Source organism: Erinaceus europaeus, chromosome 19 (assembly GCF_950295315.1).
Source record: "Erinaceus europaeus chromosome 19, mEriEur2.1, whole genome shotgun sequence".
In the NCBI taxonomy this organism is placed as follows: domain Eukaryota; kingdom Metazoa; phylum Chordata; class Mammalia; order Eulipotyphla; family Erinaceidae; genus Erinaceus; species Erinaceus europaeus.
Window position 1 is genome coordinate 6,024,181 of NC_080180.1, and position 18,178 is coordinate 6,042,358.

Here is an 18,178-nt window from a genome sequence, read left to right on the forward strand (position 1 = left end):
GCTTTTACTTGAAGATGAAGTATTCCTAATCAATACAAAAAAAAACCCAACACTACGCAGACTCAAGGACTTTCACAGATAGAAGATGCCATCAGAATTCTGGTGGTGAAATGGTGTGGAATAATATCCCTATTATCTTATAAATTTTTAAATCACTAAAAAAAAAAAAAAATATATATATATATATATCACTAATTTAAAAAAAGAAGATAGTTTAACTGGTAGGGAAATGACAGTAACCTAACTGAAGACCAGTTATTTTATAGATGAGCAGAGAGCTAGATCTGCAGACTAATCTTCATCTACTCTATGTTTACAGAGAAAAGAATATAATTTCAGTAGCCAAACTAGCATAAGGAAACTAAAACACTTACTTGTATTTGCTTCCAGTTCTTGGGTGTGGCTGAATTTTGCAACGATACAGTGTAGGGTCCCTCATGCACCCATTGTTACTACTCATGTCAATTTTTGCTCTCAAACAGCAGCTCTGGCCAAACTGACTCCCTTTCTTCATTTCTTCCCACATTTGTAGATTCTTCTCAACAGCTATAAAGTAAGTTATATTTCAGTTTACCTAAAGTACTACTAACCTGGAAGAATATAAATTATTTTGAAAGTCTTCTAATTTGGCACAGGTTTTCAAATTCTTTATAAACAAATTCTGTTAGCTTAAGTCACCATAACCATGCGATGATTCAGATATACTGGATATATTTATTTATTTTACATTTACCCACATACTAAAAGTAAGATTTTGTCATTAATAATGTAATCATTGAACATCTTAAATTAAGAGAACTACAAAGTACTGCAGAAAAGAACCATTCAAATGGAATGAAGGCAATGCAGAAGACAGCAAGGACAAAGTGAGATGCTAAGGAGCATACTTTACATACAACTGTGATGCTAACAAAATGATAATATAAAAAGGATAAAGAAGGGCAAAAAACAAAACACAAAAACCCACTCCACTTCTGGGAGTCAGTGTATGAATCATATTCCCAAATCTGTTTGGAACCAGTATCATTATAGAAATCATGTTCTACTAAGGAAATAGAATATACACAGAAAATTAAGTATCAGTTAAAAGAGCAAATACTAAATGTGTCTTACAGTTATTTCTGTGTTTGGAGTCTAGCCTCTGCTCACGCTCTGCTTTCATCTGCTCAGCTGGAGTATCATCCACATAAGCTTTCCCTTCCTGAATTAGCTTCTCTGCATATTTCATTATAGTTTCAAAATGATCCGAGGTATAAGTAAACTGATCTGGCTTGATATGTAACATTGCAACATCTTCCAAGATAACCTGCAATAAGAATTCAAAATAACTGTCCGTTTAGTCTTTGCATTTATCATTTATTTTCAGTCCATGATACTGCACTTGGGAAAATGTAATAATACACCATCAGTCTTACACAGCCTGAAAAAATTGTTGTGGAAGTTGTATGACATTAGATCAGAAAAGCAAAACAAAAAGATATTCATTTTACTAGCCTCCACATTTTCAGCCGAGAAAGCTGATCACATGATGTAGCTTTCCATTTACTCTGGAAAAGCTGGTTGTTTACTATTAGACATGCTAAAGTGATGTGCCCTCTCTCTGGATATACTGCAGCACTTCTGAATAAAGAAGAGGCTAGGAAACTTTCACATTTTACAATACCTAGTTAGCGTTTGTTTTGTTCATTAAACTTCATGACAAAAAAAGAAACCCACTTTTAGTGAGCAATTCATATAAGACAATAAAACTTAAAGGAAAACATAGCATGTAGGCAAATTCTACAATTGAAGAAGGAAAAGACAAATTGGAAATTGTAGGGTATAGGAGCTCAATTATTTTTGGTGGTTTAAGTCTCAGACATAGAATATACAGATGAGAGGAAAAAGCAGCTAAGAGGACAAGCTTATGTTCACACCATGAAGGTATCAGGTCACCTTCTAGTTCCGTTCACTTTTCTGACAAAGGGTCATCACTACACCTTTAATTACCTTCTCAAAATCTTCCTTTTCTTTTTCAGGATTTGTGTCATCAAATCTCATGATCAGTTTCCCTTTAAAGTTAACCTGGTAGTGCTGGTTCAGAAGAGCAGCTTTTGCATGCCCAATGTGTAAGTAACTAAAACAAAAACATTTCACAAAGAAACTCATTAACAGGCTTTAACTAATTACTTAAACTTAACCTCCTGAGGAGATGAGAACTACACAAAAATCCTTCTAGTTGGTACTCCAGTCACACTTTATTTTCTAGCTAGAAGCAGAGAGAAAACCAGACCTTGACAGGAAGTTAAAAAGAAAAATGTTTATAAAATAATCACAAGAAACAATTTTATGAGTATAAAAAAACTCACACACAGGGACAAATTACAAACATTTATAAAACGAAATCTTCTTCCTTTATTTATTTTAAACAGAGGTCAATTAAAGGAAAACTGTTCCCAAACTTTTTCCAAGACTGCTTGGTGGTGTATCTTCATGTTAGAGGCCTGCTCCTACTGAGGTCTGACAGCCTAATCTCTGGGGAGAAGCACCTGAGACTATCACTGAGGTAACTGGGTGGAAGAACACATGAAAATCGGAAGTCACAGGAAAGCCACTTTACTTCTCTAGGCTTCAGTTTTCTCTGATTTCAAAAGAAAAGTGTTTTCAGTAAATGATCTTACAGACCTGCCCCAACACTAACATCTCATAAGAAACAACCTATGAAAATATGATTTGCTTCCATGGGCAGTGGACAATAACTAGGAATGAAATAAATCAGACACACTATTGATCACATTACAAGAGAGTATCCTCCTCTACCTATAAAGAGAGTTAAAAAAAAAAGAAACACCCTAGGGGCTGGGAGACAGCTCACCCAGCAGAAGGCACATACTTTATTATGAACCAGGTTAGAGTCCTAGGTCATGACATAAAAGCATCTTCACAGGGTAAGCTTTGTGGGCGGTGGAGCAATGTTGTGACATCTTTTCTCTGGCTCTCTTTCACACTCTTTTACCCTCTATCAAAAAAAAAAAAAAGTTTGCTAGAGCAAAGCCCTCTGGAAGTGTGAGGAGAGGGAATGGTGAAAATACTTGATGAGACAGCAAATAAGCATGGAGCAAGGAAGCTTAAATGATCTATTAATTCCTGTTAGTTTCAACTAATGATGGCAGCTGCAGTGTCACCAAGTTTCATGCACATCTGTGATGTGAGAGACTGAAGACAGGCAGAAAGATTACAACCCCTTGTATGTCTTTATATTATTTTAAAATCAAATCTACTTATTAGAAACTCATGCAGCACTCTAGGTTGGCAACTCAGTTTTAATGCGTTTATAAGCACTGGTTAATGCAAACAAGCACAGAACAATGAATCTAAGTTATTCAAAACTTTCTGCACAAATTAAAAGAGCCCAATCCAGATGATAGCCTAGAACCGAAAAAAAAAAAAAAAAGACATTAAAAAAGAAAGATTAAAAGAGGGTACAGAATTTAGGTAATAATATTTCAACACTGAATTATTAAGTGTGAAATAGTAATGTAAGAAGCTTGATACTCTAGAAAACTGGCTGCAGAATATAAGGGAACGTTTAAAAACAAACAAACAAACACAACAAAAGGACCTGTTTTTGCAGGGGTGAGGTGGTACACCTGGAAAAGCACACATATTACCATGCTTGAGGACCTAGGTTCAAGCCCTTGGTCCTGACCTGCAGTGGAGCACCTTCATAAGGTGGAGAAGTATGTAATTGTTTCTCTTTCTCTCCCTATCAGAAGAGGAGGAATAGAAGAAGAAGAAAATAAGGAAGAAAAATAAGGAGGAGGAGGAAGGAAAAAAAAAAAAGGCCCCAGGAATGATGGCACCACCATGCAGACAGAGCCCCAGCAATAACCCTGATAGGAAAAAAAAGAAAAAAGAAAAAAGCTTTTGCAACATTTCTTTGAAGCTAATACTAATAATAAAAAACTTAAGTCTATTAAAAATTGAGCAAAATATTGGATCATGAATTCACAGAAAGAAACAGTGTATACACTGTCCACTGAAAGCGCAAGATGTACCCATGGTTACGCGAAGAAAATAGGGCCAGGGCAGTGGCACCTTCAGTTGAGCACAGACCTGGGCCCAAGTAGCCTGTCTCCACCTGAAGGGAATAAGCTTCACAAGCAGTGAAGCAGGGCTGCAGCTGTCTCTCTTTCTCTCAGTATCTCCTCCTTCCCCCTCTTAATTTCTCTCTGTCCTATCAAATACCTGCAAAAAACAGGTAGTATACACATGCTAACGTAGAATAAAAACCTAAGGCAAGAATCAAGTCTTCTGGCCTCTTAAAACACAGTGGGGAAAATGATCTAATAAAAAAAAAAACAGAGTTATTTGTCAGCATGAATATATTTTTTTAATGTGAGTATCAATTTGTACTCCAAATCCCCAAACTGTATTTGGCCAAAATCATGAACTCTGAATTTGATGAAATTCAGGACATGGAATGAGTAATGAACATGGGATGCTCACTATTCCAAATAGGACCACGGCAGATATGGCCACAAAGAAGTATTCAAGCAGCATAGCTACAGTCACTGCTAGCAAAAAAGGCTCTGCTTTTTTCTGGTGGTCAGGAAGGTGACACAGTGTATAAGGCTTTCAAGCATAAGGCCCCGAGTTCAGTCCCTGGCAGGGCATATACCAGAGTGATGCTCTGGTTCTTTCTTTCTCTCCTTCTGTCTCTCTAATAGACAAAATCTTAAAAGCAAAACAAAAAATGAAACAAAACAAGAAAAAGAAAAAGAGGCTTTTGGACCGAGGAATTAGCTCTAGGAATTAGCCCTAGAGACTGAGGCTCATTCCTTGCACCACAATATGCCTGAACTGAGCAGTGCTCTGGCCCCTCTCTATTCTCTAGAAAAATGTCTTCAAGCCCCCAGCTCCCCACCTGCAAGAGGGGGTTTGCTTCACAGGTGGTGAAGCAGGTCTGCAGGTGTCTATCTTTCTCTCCCCGTCTTCCCCTCTTCTCTTGATTTCTCTCTGTCCTGTCCAACAACGACAGCAATAACAATAATAAGAACAAGAGCAACAAAAGGGGAAAAATTTAAAAAAAGAAAAAAGAAAAAGAAATGTCTTTACTTTCCCCCCCCTTGTTTTTTAAATTGCCATCAAGATTACTACGGGAGCTCACTGCCAGCACTATATCCACCACTTTAGGAGGCTCCCCTTCCTTTTTTTTTATTAGGACAGATAGAAATTGAGAGGGGGTGAGGTAGATAGCATAATGGTTATGCAAAGAAGCTCTCATGCTTGAGGCTCCAATCCCCCAAGTTAAATCCCCCCACCACAAGCCAGAGCTGAGCAGTGCTCTGATAAGAAAAGAAAAAAAGAAATTGAGACAGGAGGTGGGGAGGGGGAGCAGACCTGCAGACTTGTTTCACCACTCATTAAGCTTCCTCCCTGCAGGTGGGGAGTGAAAGCTCAAACCCCAGGTCATTGCACATAGTAATGCATGTACTCAACTGGGTGTGCCACCAACCAGCCCCTAAAAATAAATGTGTTTAAAGAACTAAAATAGGGCAGGCAAGATGACTTGTTTTATTGTGCTTGCTTTGACATGCATGACTCAGGTTTGAGGCTGGCCCTCGCCACACTGGATAAGCTTTGGTGCTGTGGTGTATTTCCTCTCTCCCCTCTCTGTCTTTCTATCTGAAAAAGTCATCCCAACATAGTGAAGCTCCAAAGAGAAGAACAACAAAAATCCTAGCTAAAAAAAGGAGTTTGTATCACACCTTAAAGTAATTATCCAATAGGACACACAGAACCTCTCCTATCAGGCACACAGGACCACAGGGCAAAAACTCAAGCTATGTGTGGAACTACCATGGCAGGCAGGTGTGGACTATAGCTCACCCTACTCTGTCGACTGCCAATCAACTTTTGAGTGATTTAGCAGGTGCATTTTCTAGTCAGCCCATATTCTTCTCTACCCTTTTTCTGAAAATAATTTTGCCATGAACAGCCTTACAAAACAGTCTGAAAAGAATCATTAAATGCACAGCAAAAACAAAACTGCATTTGTATCTGCCACTTTCAAATGTAAACATATCCTTTCACCATGCATAGGCATAATGCCACCATAAAACAAAACAAAACAAAACAAAACTGAAATTAGTGGCCAGGGGCTACAGTTTTGGTCTTACTAGGATGAGGTCCCGAGTTCAATCCCTGACACCACATGTGCCAGAGTTGTGGCCTGGCTTTTTCTCTCTCACTAATAAATAAACTTTTTAAAAAATTGAAATTAAACACATCCTGGGAAAATACAATAATCTCATTTACAAGATACAGCACAGTTGTTGGTGGTTAAGTTCCCAAATGAGGCTAACTGCTACAGTGAAGACATGTTGTTATATTACAATCAGTGGAGGGTTAGGTCTCTGGTATGCTTCCCCAAGGCTGCGCAAAGACAAAGTCCCAACCTGGGAAGGGACAGGAAGCCTCATGCTGATGGCCTCCAGCCAGAAAAGAATTGTTCCCTAATGAGATATTTAAGTATTACTGTGTAGTCAAGGGTGAAAAGGTTGTGAGACCTGCTGAGAAAAGAAAGAACGGAAGAGGAATGGGCTTCTCAGGAGTCCTTCATTTAGAAAACCTAAAATCATCCCACTGTCTTGCCAAAATGACTACTCAGGATACCAATACTAATCCTGACTAAACAAAAGTCTAAAGTGTTTCTTTTTATGGATAATTTTTCTAATTATAATTAAAGTCATGGCTGAGGTAAAATAAAAAGTTCAGGGTGGAACAATCGTCACTAGGCAAGGTGTGGTAAAACGCAAGACCCTGGGCCATAAATAAATGTAATTAAGAAATAAAAACATGGGGCCAGGTGGTGGTGCATACACACTACAATGTGCAAGGACTCAGGTTCAAGCCCCTGGTCCCTACCTGCAGGGGGAAAGCTTTACAAGTGGTAAAGCAGGGCTTCAGATCTCTCTCTCTCTCTCCCCCTCCCTTCTCAGTTCCTCTGTCTTTATCCAACAATAAACTATTATTAAAAAAATGAGAAAGCATTGTTTTCCTACTGCATGAGTAAATTAAAACTACAAATTCAATAAACTGACACTGCTGATAATTGTTTTAAAATTTAACTCCCACTACCAAAATCTTTTTTCCTCTATATTATGAACCTATTTGCATTAAAACTAGTTAATAACTGTCTTAAAGCTTTTTCCAATAAATAATATTCAATTATAAGTAGTATTTTCTTACCCACTAGCCTCTGGAGGAAATCTGACAGTAACTTTTCCCATCTCGGCACCTGGAAGCTCAATAAACTTCCCCACATCTTGCTTTTTCTCAGATGCCTGAAAAGTGGAACAAATACTCATCAGTAGTCTTTCAATAAAAACTCAGCATCTGCTAAATGCCACAGGAAGCTGTATCATCCATGCACTTGGAGACTGAAGCTGTGTGAAGTACATAAACGAAACCAAACACGAGGATGTGTGCACACGACTGTTATACTAATATGATGCACAAGTTCATACAGTGCCCGTACGGCAGTCAACTGAAGTGAACAGACTGCAAGCAAGGTTACTGGGAAAAGTAAAAAGAAGTGAAGATCCTAGCAGAACCTTGAAAACTAAGAGGAAAATGTTTCTGATGGATTTTGTAAAAGGTTTTCATTCCAAGAAAAGGAATACCACACAGGTAATTCCCACCAGCAGGGAAGAGCTTGCAATTCCCTGACAAGTGAGGAAAGCAGACTGGGTGAGGAGACAAGGAAGCTCAAATAGTTCAGAGAGACTTCAGTGTGAAAACTCTGATAGGCTTGTGTTCTGCTGACCTGTACTGCACTGTACTGTATTGTTTAGTCAGGAGGGAGTTTTCCAGGGTAATGAAGTCACTTATTTATATTTTAAAAATAGAAGCTGGACTCCAGGAACCTTTAAACTGAAACTTTACTACATGTGCCGAACATGTAAAAATGACAACTGTCCAGCCACTCTGGTCATGGGTTAGTACCTTTCCTCACATCCTCTACATCACATGTCCCTATAGAGTTGATTAATAAAATGTTCTCCGCAGTCCAGAAATCAAGGGTCAGGGTTCAAAAACCAGAAAATATGAGAGTTGGGAAAAAGAATGATCATATGTTGAAAAACAATGACATTCTGCTTAGTAGGTATTTGGATTCCCTCAGAGTCAACAGAATAATGACAATGTTTTAAACCATTGGAGGACATTAAGATTAACGCAATATGTAGCCAGGCAGGGGAAGCCAAGACAACACTTAGTAAGAAAGGCAGAGATTCATTTTCATTCATAGAGGAAAAAAACCAGACAGACAAACAAAAACCTAAGAGTAAGAATAACTCCCTTTACATTTCAAATGAAGACATAACATTAAAAAAGTAACCTACCGCTTTAGCTTTGGTTGTTGGAACATTCCACTTGGTACCCACAGACTGGAAGGCCTGCTGAGCTTCGAGGAAGCCAAACCAGCGTTTTACATGTACTGGGGCTTTGTTCTGTTTCAACTGTTCCTGCCATGCAGCATTTCCTATTAGCAAACATGATTTTACTACCATTTAATAAATCTCCAAGTTCTAGAGCAAAGATTGGCTCATGTGAAAGATTTTAACAGTATGCCTCATAATGAATTTTTTTTTTAATTTCAGAAAACTGAAATGTTTTCTAAAAGTTTATGCCACAGAATTCACAAAAGTTAATTAAAAGCTTATTTTTAATCCAGTCCACTGAAGTGAATACTAAATCCTGGGGTTACATAACACACACCACTCTGTAACGCTACATTTCATAGCTAAGGAAAACCTTTAAAGAGATCAACTGGATAATAAAGTGAAAATCAGAATCAAGAAGTACAAGCAGGAGCTGAGAGAAGTCAATGTTCAGATCTGAGCCCCCAAACCAGAAGACTTTAAAGATGTCTTTCCCACCAGTGGATAGTGATGATAAAAAACAAACAACAACAAAACTCTCTTATTGTAAAAACTTTTGATAATTTATATTTTTAGGGGAAAAAAAAGCCCTTGGCAGTGTTAATGAAATTTCTGTCATAAAAGTTTCTGAGGGGCACTATGGGATGGTGGCTTAATGGAAGGCGAAAGGTACTGATACCTATCTTGGAGAAAAGGGGAAATGTACCCTTGTGACAAAAGCAATCCTGCAAAGCAACATTCCCTCAATAATGTGATACTCAAGCTGGAGGGAAAAAAAGTCATCCTGGAAGTGAGTGGTGAAACACACGTGTGCAAGGCCATAGTGCCACAGACACTTTAAAAAAAAAACTGATAAAAAATAAACAAGTAGATCATTTCTTTAGAAATTACATCAGAAGAGGGGTCAAGCAGTAGTGCAGCAGGTTAAACACACGTGGCGTGAAGTGCAAGAATTGGTGTAAAGATCCCAGTTTGAGTCCCCGGCTCCCCACCTGCAGGGTAGTCGCTTCACAAGTGGTGAAGCAGGTCTGTAGGTATCTATCTCTCTCTCTCCCCCTCCTCTCTCCATTTCTCTCTGTCCTATCCAACAACAACAGCAATGGTGACAATAACAGTAATAACCACAACAACGATAAAAAAATAAGGACAACAAAAGAGGAAAAAAAATTGCCTCCAGGAGCAGTATATTCATGGTGCAGGCACCGAGCCACAGCAGTAACCCTGGGGCCAAAAAAAGAAAAGAAATACCATCAGAAACAGAAGTTTATGTAACTCTTTAATATTACAAAATTAAGTCTTTAAGATGCTATCTCCTTCTGGTGAACATTAACTCAAAAATCAAAGACAAAAATATCAAACACACAGAATGGTCAAATTAGATAATGCTTTCATTTTATGTTATTAAATTTTATAGTTATTACTAAAAAACCATTTAGTTTAGAGGAAAGTTTTAAATCACAGGCAGAAGAAAAAAAACAGAGAATATATATATATATATATATATATATATATATATATATATATATATCTCCAGGCTTAAAAACTTCAGCATATTTATTCCTTTCTATTTTTAAAGAAAATAAATTGGCAACATTTAAAAATCTCCCTTGAACTTTTCCTCAATCCTGCTGCAGGAGTCAAAGAGGAACATGACCTTAAGTCACCCCCACCCCTCACTCTCCTAAACAATGAGTCAGAGACAGACAGCCTGCCTGAGAGTGCAGAGAGCTGGCAAGAGTGACTTTATGATGAAAGCTTTGGGGGTAGGGATGAGGTGGGCTCCAATGGCAAGCTGGAGAACTAGGGGAGACAGAAATAAGCCCTATGGATAGCACAGGACTATAAATCCCTAAGACCAAAGAGGAATAAAATAGCCAGGGCAACAATAACCAAAAGCATCAGTCTCAAATGACTCTGAACACTTAACACTAATGGAGACACTGGTGCTCTTGAGCAAGGATACAGGTGTATGTTTTACTCAGGAGATATTAAATAATTAAACAGAACACTCTTTAAGAAGTCATGCTGAGATGACTTCACCAATGTGTCCCAGAACCTCATCTCTCCAGAGCCCTGCCCCACTAGGGAAGGATACAAACAGGCTGAGGGTATGGATTGACCTGCTGATGTCCATGTCCAACAGGGAAGCAATTATAGAAGCCCAACTTCTGGCCTTGTGTACCCGTTAGACATCTTTGATCCACACTCCCAGAGGGATAAAGAATAGGGAACCTTCCAATGGAGGGGACGGGATAGGTGTGGGAACTGTATGAACTGTACCCCTCTTATCCCACAATCTTGTTGATCATTATTAAATCACCAATGATAAATTTTAAAAAAGAAAAGAAATAGCTGAAAAATAAGAAAACACAAAGCAGAACTTGGATTGTGTTTCGTGTACTGCACCAAAGTAAAGGACTCTGGAGTTGGGGGGAGGGTTTAGGACCTGGAACATGATGTCCGCGGACCTAGAGGGGGTTGAATTGTTATGTGGAAAACTGAGAAATGTAACATATTTATGAATTACTATATTTTGGTTTTTGTTACTGTATTTTGTTGTTGACTGTAAACCATTAATTCTCCAATTAAAAAAAAAAGAATAGGAAAGCTTCCAATGGAGGAGATGGGATGCAGAACTCTAGTGGTGGCAAATGTATGAAACTGTACCCATTACCTTACAATCTTTTTAATCAATATTAAATCACACACACATACACACACACTCAGAGTCATGCCAATACCTTTTAGAGTGGCCCAAACACATAAATCTGCTAAGCTCAAGGAGTTTCCAACTAAGTATGTTCTCAGAGATAGGCAAAGATTGAGCTCATTGATTGCAGATGTAAATAAACTGTGTGAAGATAATTTTGTAGCACTAAACTCCAACCAGTGGTCAATCTGTCAACACAAAAGATAGAAAATAAATGTACCCCATTAAACAGACAAAAGCCCTCATTTAATAGTCATGCCTCTCAACTCAAATTATAGAATATACCTTTTTGAAGATTTAATTATGATTGTCTTAGATTAAAACTGGCGTTTTAATAAATGCAATATATTGTTATGTTTCCATGTTTCCTATTTTTTTAAGATTTCTATTTTATGAGAGAGCCAAGAAGACCAGAGCACTGCTCCACCCTATATGGTACCAGAGATCAAACCCCAGGTTTCACACGTGAAAGGAGTTCTATCCACTAAACACTTGTATATAGCTAACTGCTTTCCTTCCTTCCATTCTTCCAATTTCTCTCCTTATTAATATTTGGAGAGTGGGTAGGGCTTTTAAGAGGCACTTCAGGAAAGAAAAGAGGTATGATAATTGGTACCAGGGAAAACCAACCTGAATAAATTCAACAAGTGATTTATAGCCAAATTCAGAATCTGAAGATAGGTAGCTATGTACCTGGAATTTTGTAAGATTTAGGAATATTACAGCTGAATATATATGGGGTAAAAAAGAGTAAAAAGAGTATCTAAAACAGTTCAGTGGTCCAGGAGGTGGTGCAGTGAATAAAGCACTGACTCTCAAGCATGAAGTCCTGAGTTCAATCCCTGGCAGCACATGTACCAGAGTGATGTCTGGTTCTTTCTCTCTTCCTATCTTTCTGATGAATAAATAAAATACATAAAACAGTTCATCTAGGGGCTGAGTGGTGGCACACCAGGTTAAGCATCAACATTACAGTGTACAAGGATCCAGGTTCAAGTCCCCAGTCCTCCGCTGCAGGGGGAAACTTTATAAGTGGTAGAGCAGTACTGCTTTCTCTACCTCTCCCTTTCCTCTCAATTTCCATCTCTCTCTATCTAAAATGCACAAATATTTTTTTAAAAAGTAAAGAAGTTGCATGAAATGATCTATACAGTCCTATCCAGCTATGAAGTTCTAGAACTCTAATCTAAAAAAGATAGTGCCCAAGGATTCTAAACTAGAAAATGCTGAAACTTTATTGCCAAGAGTTTTATCTGAAATTCCTAACTAACACACTATTAATATCTTTAAATAGAATAATAATGCAACAAAAAGACGAGTGTCTCAGAAGAGCATTACTCGGACAGTAGCACAGCAGGTTAAGTGCATGTGGTGCGAAGCACAAGGACTGGCATAAAGATCCTGGTTCGAGCCCCCGGGTCCCCACCTACAGAGGAATCGCTTCACAGGCAGTGAAGCAGGTCTGCAGGTGTCTCTTACTCTCTCCCTCCCTCTCTGTCTTCCCCGCCTCTCTCCATTTCTCTTTGCCATATCTAACAAAGATGACATCAATAACAACAACAACAACTACAACAACAATAAAAAACAAGGGCAGCAAAAGCAAAAATATAAAATATTTTTTTTTAAAAAAGGAAGAACAGATTCCATATAGTTAGCCAGAAATAATAATAATAAAAAAAATACAAAACACATCCAATGGAATAGGTGTTTCTTACCTCAGTATGTTCCATCTGGTTAGATCCATAGAGTCCAACTGTAGTTGCAACTCTGGCCAAGTATCGAAGCATGGAATTTATATCTGTGAATACCACATTTCTAGAGAATAAATGAGGTAAAATATCACTTAGTCAATCAGTGAGCTGTGAGTCCCAGAAGTGGTACAGTGGAGGTATCAGCATGAAGTCTGCTTTCAATTCCCAGTACTGTATGTGCCAGAGTGGTGTGCTGTTCTCTTCTCATTAATGAATAGATAAATCTGGGGCCAGGGGTGGTACAGCTAATTGAGCACACATGTTACTACTATGTGCAAGGACCTGGGTTCAAGACCCCGGTTCCCACCTGCAGGGGGAAAGCTATCTAAGTGGTGAAGCAGTGCTGCAGGTGTCTATCTCTTTCCCTCTCTTATCACTCCCTTACCTCTCGATTTCTGTCTGCCTCTATTTAATAAATAGATAATAATAAAAAAAAAACTTTAAAAAGTCAGGAAAAGTAAGCTGTAGTTTTCAGCAACACATACTTGTTCTGAGAAGAGACAAAAGATACACAAAGTACAATTCCCAAACATACCCTTCCACACCTGATCATTTCATTTCTCTCTGTACAGTTGTACCATAACCTTGGCACCATTCAGTGTTACTTTGCAGTAACTATAAGCATTATTTACTACTGAATCATGTATAACTTTTACTTTGTGTGGAGTCTGTGTGCTTTGTGAAGTAAGTAAGGAGGTGAAGGGAGTTGGTGAAGGGAGTTGTGAAAAATGTCAATTAGTTAATTAAAAAAAACATAACTGAGGGAGTCAGGTGGTAGCACAGTTGGTTAAGCACACATGGCGCACAGCCAAGGACCGTGTCAGGATCCCGGTTCCAGCCCTCGGCTCCTCACCTGCAGGGGCGTTGCTTCACAGGCGGTGAAGCAGGTCTGCAGATGTCTATCTTTCTCCCCCACTGCCTTCCCCTTCTCTCTGTACTATCTAACAACAATATCAATAACAACAATAAATAAACAAGGTCAACAAAAAGCAAAATAAATAAATAAATAACAGGGGAAAAAAAAAAACAACCAAGGGCAACAAAAGGAAAAAAATGGCCTCCAGGGGCAGTGGATTCATAGTCCAGGCAATGAGCCCCAGCAATAACCCTGGAGGCAAAACATAACTGAATACAGAATTATTTCAGAACTAGAACTGATAAGAGTATAAAAGATAAAAATACTTTTTTTTCTCTATTATAACGTACAACAAGTAAATGATTCCCATGAAAGTCAGGGTAGTGGCTCTGAGGAGTTCAGGTTCTCCGGTTCCATCCCTACCTAGTACCATCACAAGTCAGAGTTGAGCAGTGTTCTGAACTTTCATAAAAATAAATAAAATACTTAAAAAATAATGTAACAAAGATATACTAACCATGTTTTTTTTTAATTTATTTATTCCCTTTTGTTGCCCTTGTTTTATTGTTGTAGTTATTGTTGATGACGTTGTTGTTGGATAGGACAGAGAGAAATGGAGAGAGGAGGGGAAGACAGAGAGGAGGAGAGAAAGATAGACACCTGCAGACCTGCTTCACCGCTTGTGAAGCGACTCCACTACAGGTGGGGAGCCGGGGACTGGAACCAGGATCCTTATGCCGGTCCTTGCGTTTTGTGCCACGTGCGCTTAACTCACTGCGCTACCGCCCGACTCCCTACTCACCATGTTTTTATACTATGAAAGAAAGAGAGAAAGAAAGGAAGGGAGGGAGAGAGGGAGGAAGAAAGTATCTATTTACAACCATAAGCCAGAACAAGTTCTGTAATTTTATTATGAGCCCTTTTAACACATTTCAAAATATGCATCTTCGTACCTTGGAGGTTCTTTTTTAACTTAGTCCAAACTGCACTGTCTGGCAAAGTATCCTTACAAAGAATCAGAAAGCCAGTGAAACAGCTCACTTGGATAGTGCACTGTGCTGCACTAAGTCTTTGGGCAGGTAAAATTTTCGAGTAAGTCATAAAAAGGATACTTCTCTCTAGGTACAATTCACCAATCAACAAGCAAAACTGGCATACATTTAATTCTGAGTATTTTTAGCTGCTCAGTGCTGGAAATAAAAATATAAAAGCTCTTACTCAGACACACGAAGAATATTCTCTTTCCCTTCTTCAATGGCAATCTTGACATTGTCTTTCACATGTTCTACTGCCAACAAAGCTCCTAAAAATGAGATGAACAAACTTACTTCTCTTTATAACAACATTGTATTTAAAAGCTGAATTGTAAAACAGTAAGGATGAGTCAGTATTAAGTCCTGAAAGGAGTAAACTCTTCCCCAGTAGCCTATATATGAAAAGAACTGTCTTCTGGTCTTCAAGAAATAACAAATCAAAATCCATTCACTGGCAGTCCCATTACTTTGAATCCTTAGCTTCCAGTTAAGGGTGCGAAAACTTATTTTTCACTCCCTCAGGAGACAAAAAGAGCAGCTGAGGAAATAGCTCAACTGAAGAGTATTAGACTTCCATGTCGGAGGTTTTGGTTTAATCCCAGGCATTGGCATGTACTGGAGTGGGGCTCTGGCTTCTCTCTCTGTCTCATGTGAAACTCTCTCTGTGAGGTTATATAGACAGGGGGGATGGAGGGAGACTCTTCTGGAGGTGGGGCTACAGAGTAGCAGCAGCTGCATTTCTCTCCTCTCCTCTCCCTGGTTAATGAGGAATATCAAAGATCACCTGAGACCGCAACAAAACAACTAGGACTACTTTGCAAACCCACCAAGTCACTGCCCATCTTGGATGGAAGTTGAAGAAATCATGTTAAGTGAAATAAGTCAGAAACAGAAGGATGAATATGGGATGATCTGACTCAAAGGCAGAAGTTGAAAAACAAGATCAGAAAACACTAAGCAGAAATGGGACTGAAGTTGGTGTATTGCACCAAAGTAAAAGATTCTGGAGTGGGAGTTGGGGGGGGGGGGTTCAGGTCCTGGAACAGGATGGCAGAGGACCTGGTGTGGGGGAGTTTATTATTCTATGGAAAACTTAGAAACGTTATGCATGTACAAACTATTGTATTTACTGTCCACTGTACAACATTAATCCCCAATAACTAAATAAAAAACATATATAAAATATTTTATATGTTATATATGTACATGTTTTTTCTAAAAAAGAGACAAGCAATTAGAATAGTATCTTGTATAAAAGATACTGTTTTATGCATGTACAAACTGTTGTATTTACTATCGAATGTAAAACATTAATTTTTCAATAAAGAAATTAAAAATGACACTGTTAATAGTAGTTGAGTGATTACTAGATGACAATGACTATGCTAATTGATTTTCAATCCTTATGATTGTCAATCTTTTTTTTTTTTTGTAGTCCAGGCTTTTTATTCTGTTTTAACATTAGTCATACTATGACTTCTCAGAAAATGGGTTCCAACAGGTTATGGGTTTTTTTTTTTTTTTTTTTTTTTAGTTTATTTAGTCTCTTTTGTTGCCCTTGTTTTATTGTTGTAGTTACTATTGATGTCCTCGTTGTTGGATAGGACAGAGAGAAATGGAGAGAGGAGGAGAAGACAGAGGGAGAGAGAAGGAGGAGAAGACAGAGGGAGAGAGAAAGACACCTACAGACCTGTTCCACCACCTGTGAAGAGACTCCCCTGCAGGTGGGGAGCCAGGGGCTTGAACCGGGATCCTTAAGCCGGTTCTTGTGCTTTGCGCCACATGCACTTAACCCACTGCCCAACTCTCCTTATGGGTTTTCACAGTGTGTTTCTCTAGGTTTGCACTCCACTGAGCCCATGTGCCTTCTCTCTGGTTTTCTTTTTGTTCTGATCATTTCCCCTTCACATTTCAAGAAGCTGTCTCTGCTCCTAAGTGTTGAATATGCTCAATATAAACATTAATTCTATCAGCAAGACTTTAGCCCTTCACATGCTTGTTTACAGCCACACTAATTGTGTGCTGGGCCAGTCTATACTCTTTCAACTCTGCCAGAGTGACGTTTATGGAGCATTCCTTTTTGAACAGTGCCCAATTTCTTATGTCGACACGATCACCTTTCTGCTAGGTCTGCATGTGTGGCCAGAAGAACAACTCCGTGCTCTCTAAAAGGCCTAAAAAACATAAAGCAGATGTCTCTCTTTCCCCCTTGTGTTAGTCATTGTTGGCAATGTACTGGAAGATGGCTGTTCTGGCTGAAAGGGACCTGATTCTCAAACTCTGGAGTAACTATAAAAGGTAGGCACCTTTCACTTCTAGTATACAGAAAGGGAAACAGGCATGGAAGGGTTAAATGCTTGATATGTGTCAGTTAGGATCTGAGTACAGGTCCAATGCAGTCTAGAATGCAAACTCTAAAATGTACAGAACAGCCTGCCTCTCAATGTATAAAAAAGTATCCCAAGTCCCTTTTCCATCAGTTTGGCTAAGATGGAGAACTAACATCCATTTACTGGCTTCTAAATGTCAACCTTCACCAGAAATAGGGCTGTGGCAAGGAAGATAAATGACAAACCTTGTTCAAGGAAACAAAGTACTAAAAATACATCAGAAGGACACAGAGGCCAGTCCAGGTATGGATGGGGCTCCCCATGGCAAGTAGGGGAGATGAGACTACCATAGCAAGTGACAGAAATTTTAGTTCATGTGTTTATACAATGGAGCCCTGCAACAGAAATAAAAAGAATGAACTACTTAGACATGTCACAGGGTAGATGAATCCCAAAGTATTAGACTATATACAATATTCCTAAGTTGTGATTCAGTATACATTAACTTCTAAAAAAAAGCAAAAGTAGTAGTGACAGAAATTAGGTCAGTGGCTGTCACCGGCTAGAGATGAGGAGAGGGGACTAATTGCAAAGGGGTATGAAGAGGGCTACTTACTGTAAGGTTCTGTCAGTTAATTTGCATGCTTAGCATTGTTGAACTTAAACTACTGAGTACACTTTACTATAAATTCTGTTTAAAGGGAAAAGAGAAAGTTCTTCTCACAGAAAAATGTCAATTAATGCTTAACAGAAGGGACAGTGAACTGGCAGGTGACCAGCAGACACTATCATCAAGTTAGGCAGGAATGATGAAATAGCGGTTAAGTTTTGATCGGGACTGAAATGTTTACAATGATCCCAAAGGCCCCAAAAATTTACAAAGGGGAAATGTCTGTTAAATACAAACGGAACATTTTGTCATGGAGAAAGTTTGATGTATCATGTTTGGTAACTGAGGTCAGAAACTTCAGTGATGGCAGCCTGAGAGATGGAGCAATGGACTCTCCGGCATGAGTTCCAAGCTTGATCCCAGACAACCCATGTGCCAGAGTGCTCTCATTCTCATCCTCT

At 38.7% G+C, this 18,178-nt stretch overlaps 1 protein-coding gene across 2 annotated transcripts in view; it reads right to left on the reverse strand.

The window, feature by feature from the left end:
• Positions 1-18,178, reverse strand: part of EPRS1 (glutamyl-prolyl-tRNA synthetase 1) — a 65,928-nt gene that overhangs the window by 44,573 nt on the left and 3,177 nt on the right. For both annotated transcript variants that reach the window (XM_060178459.1, XM_007521319.3), the window contains exons 2-9: positions 14,962-15,046; positions 12,852-12,951; positions 11,168-11,324; positions 8,388-8,527; positions 7,234-7,328; positions 1,990-2,116; positions 1,114-1,306; positions 375-546 (exon numbers count right to left, since the gene is read on the reverse strand). In XM_060178459.1, the coding sequence (XP_060034442.1) occupies positions 375-546; positions 1,114-1,306; positions 1,990-2,116; positions 7,234-7,328; positions 8,388-8,527; positions 11,168-11,324; positions 12,852-12,951; positions 14,962-15,046 (1,069 nt within the window). The remainder of the gene's footprint in view (positions 1-374; positions 547-1,113; positions 1,307-1,989; positions 2,117-7,233; positions 7,329-8,387; positions 8,528-11,167; positions 11,325-12,851; positions 12,952-14,961; positions 15,047-18,178) is intronic.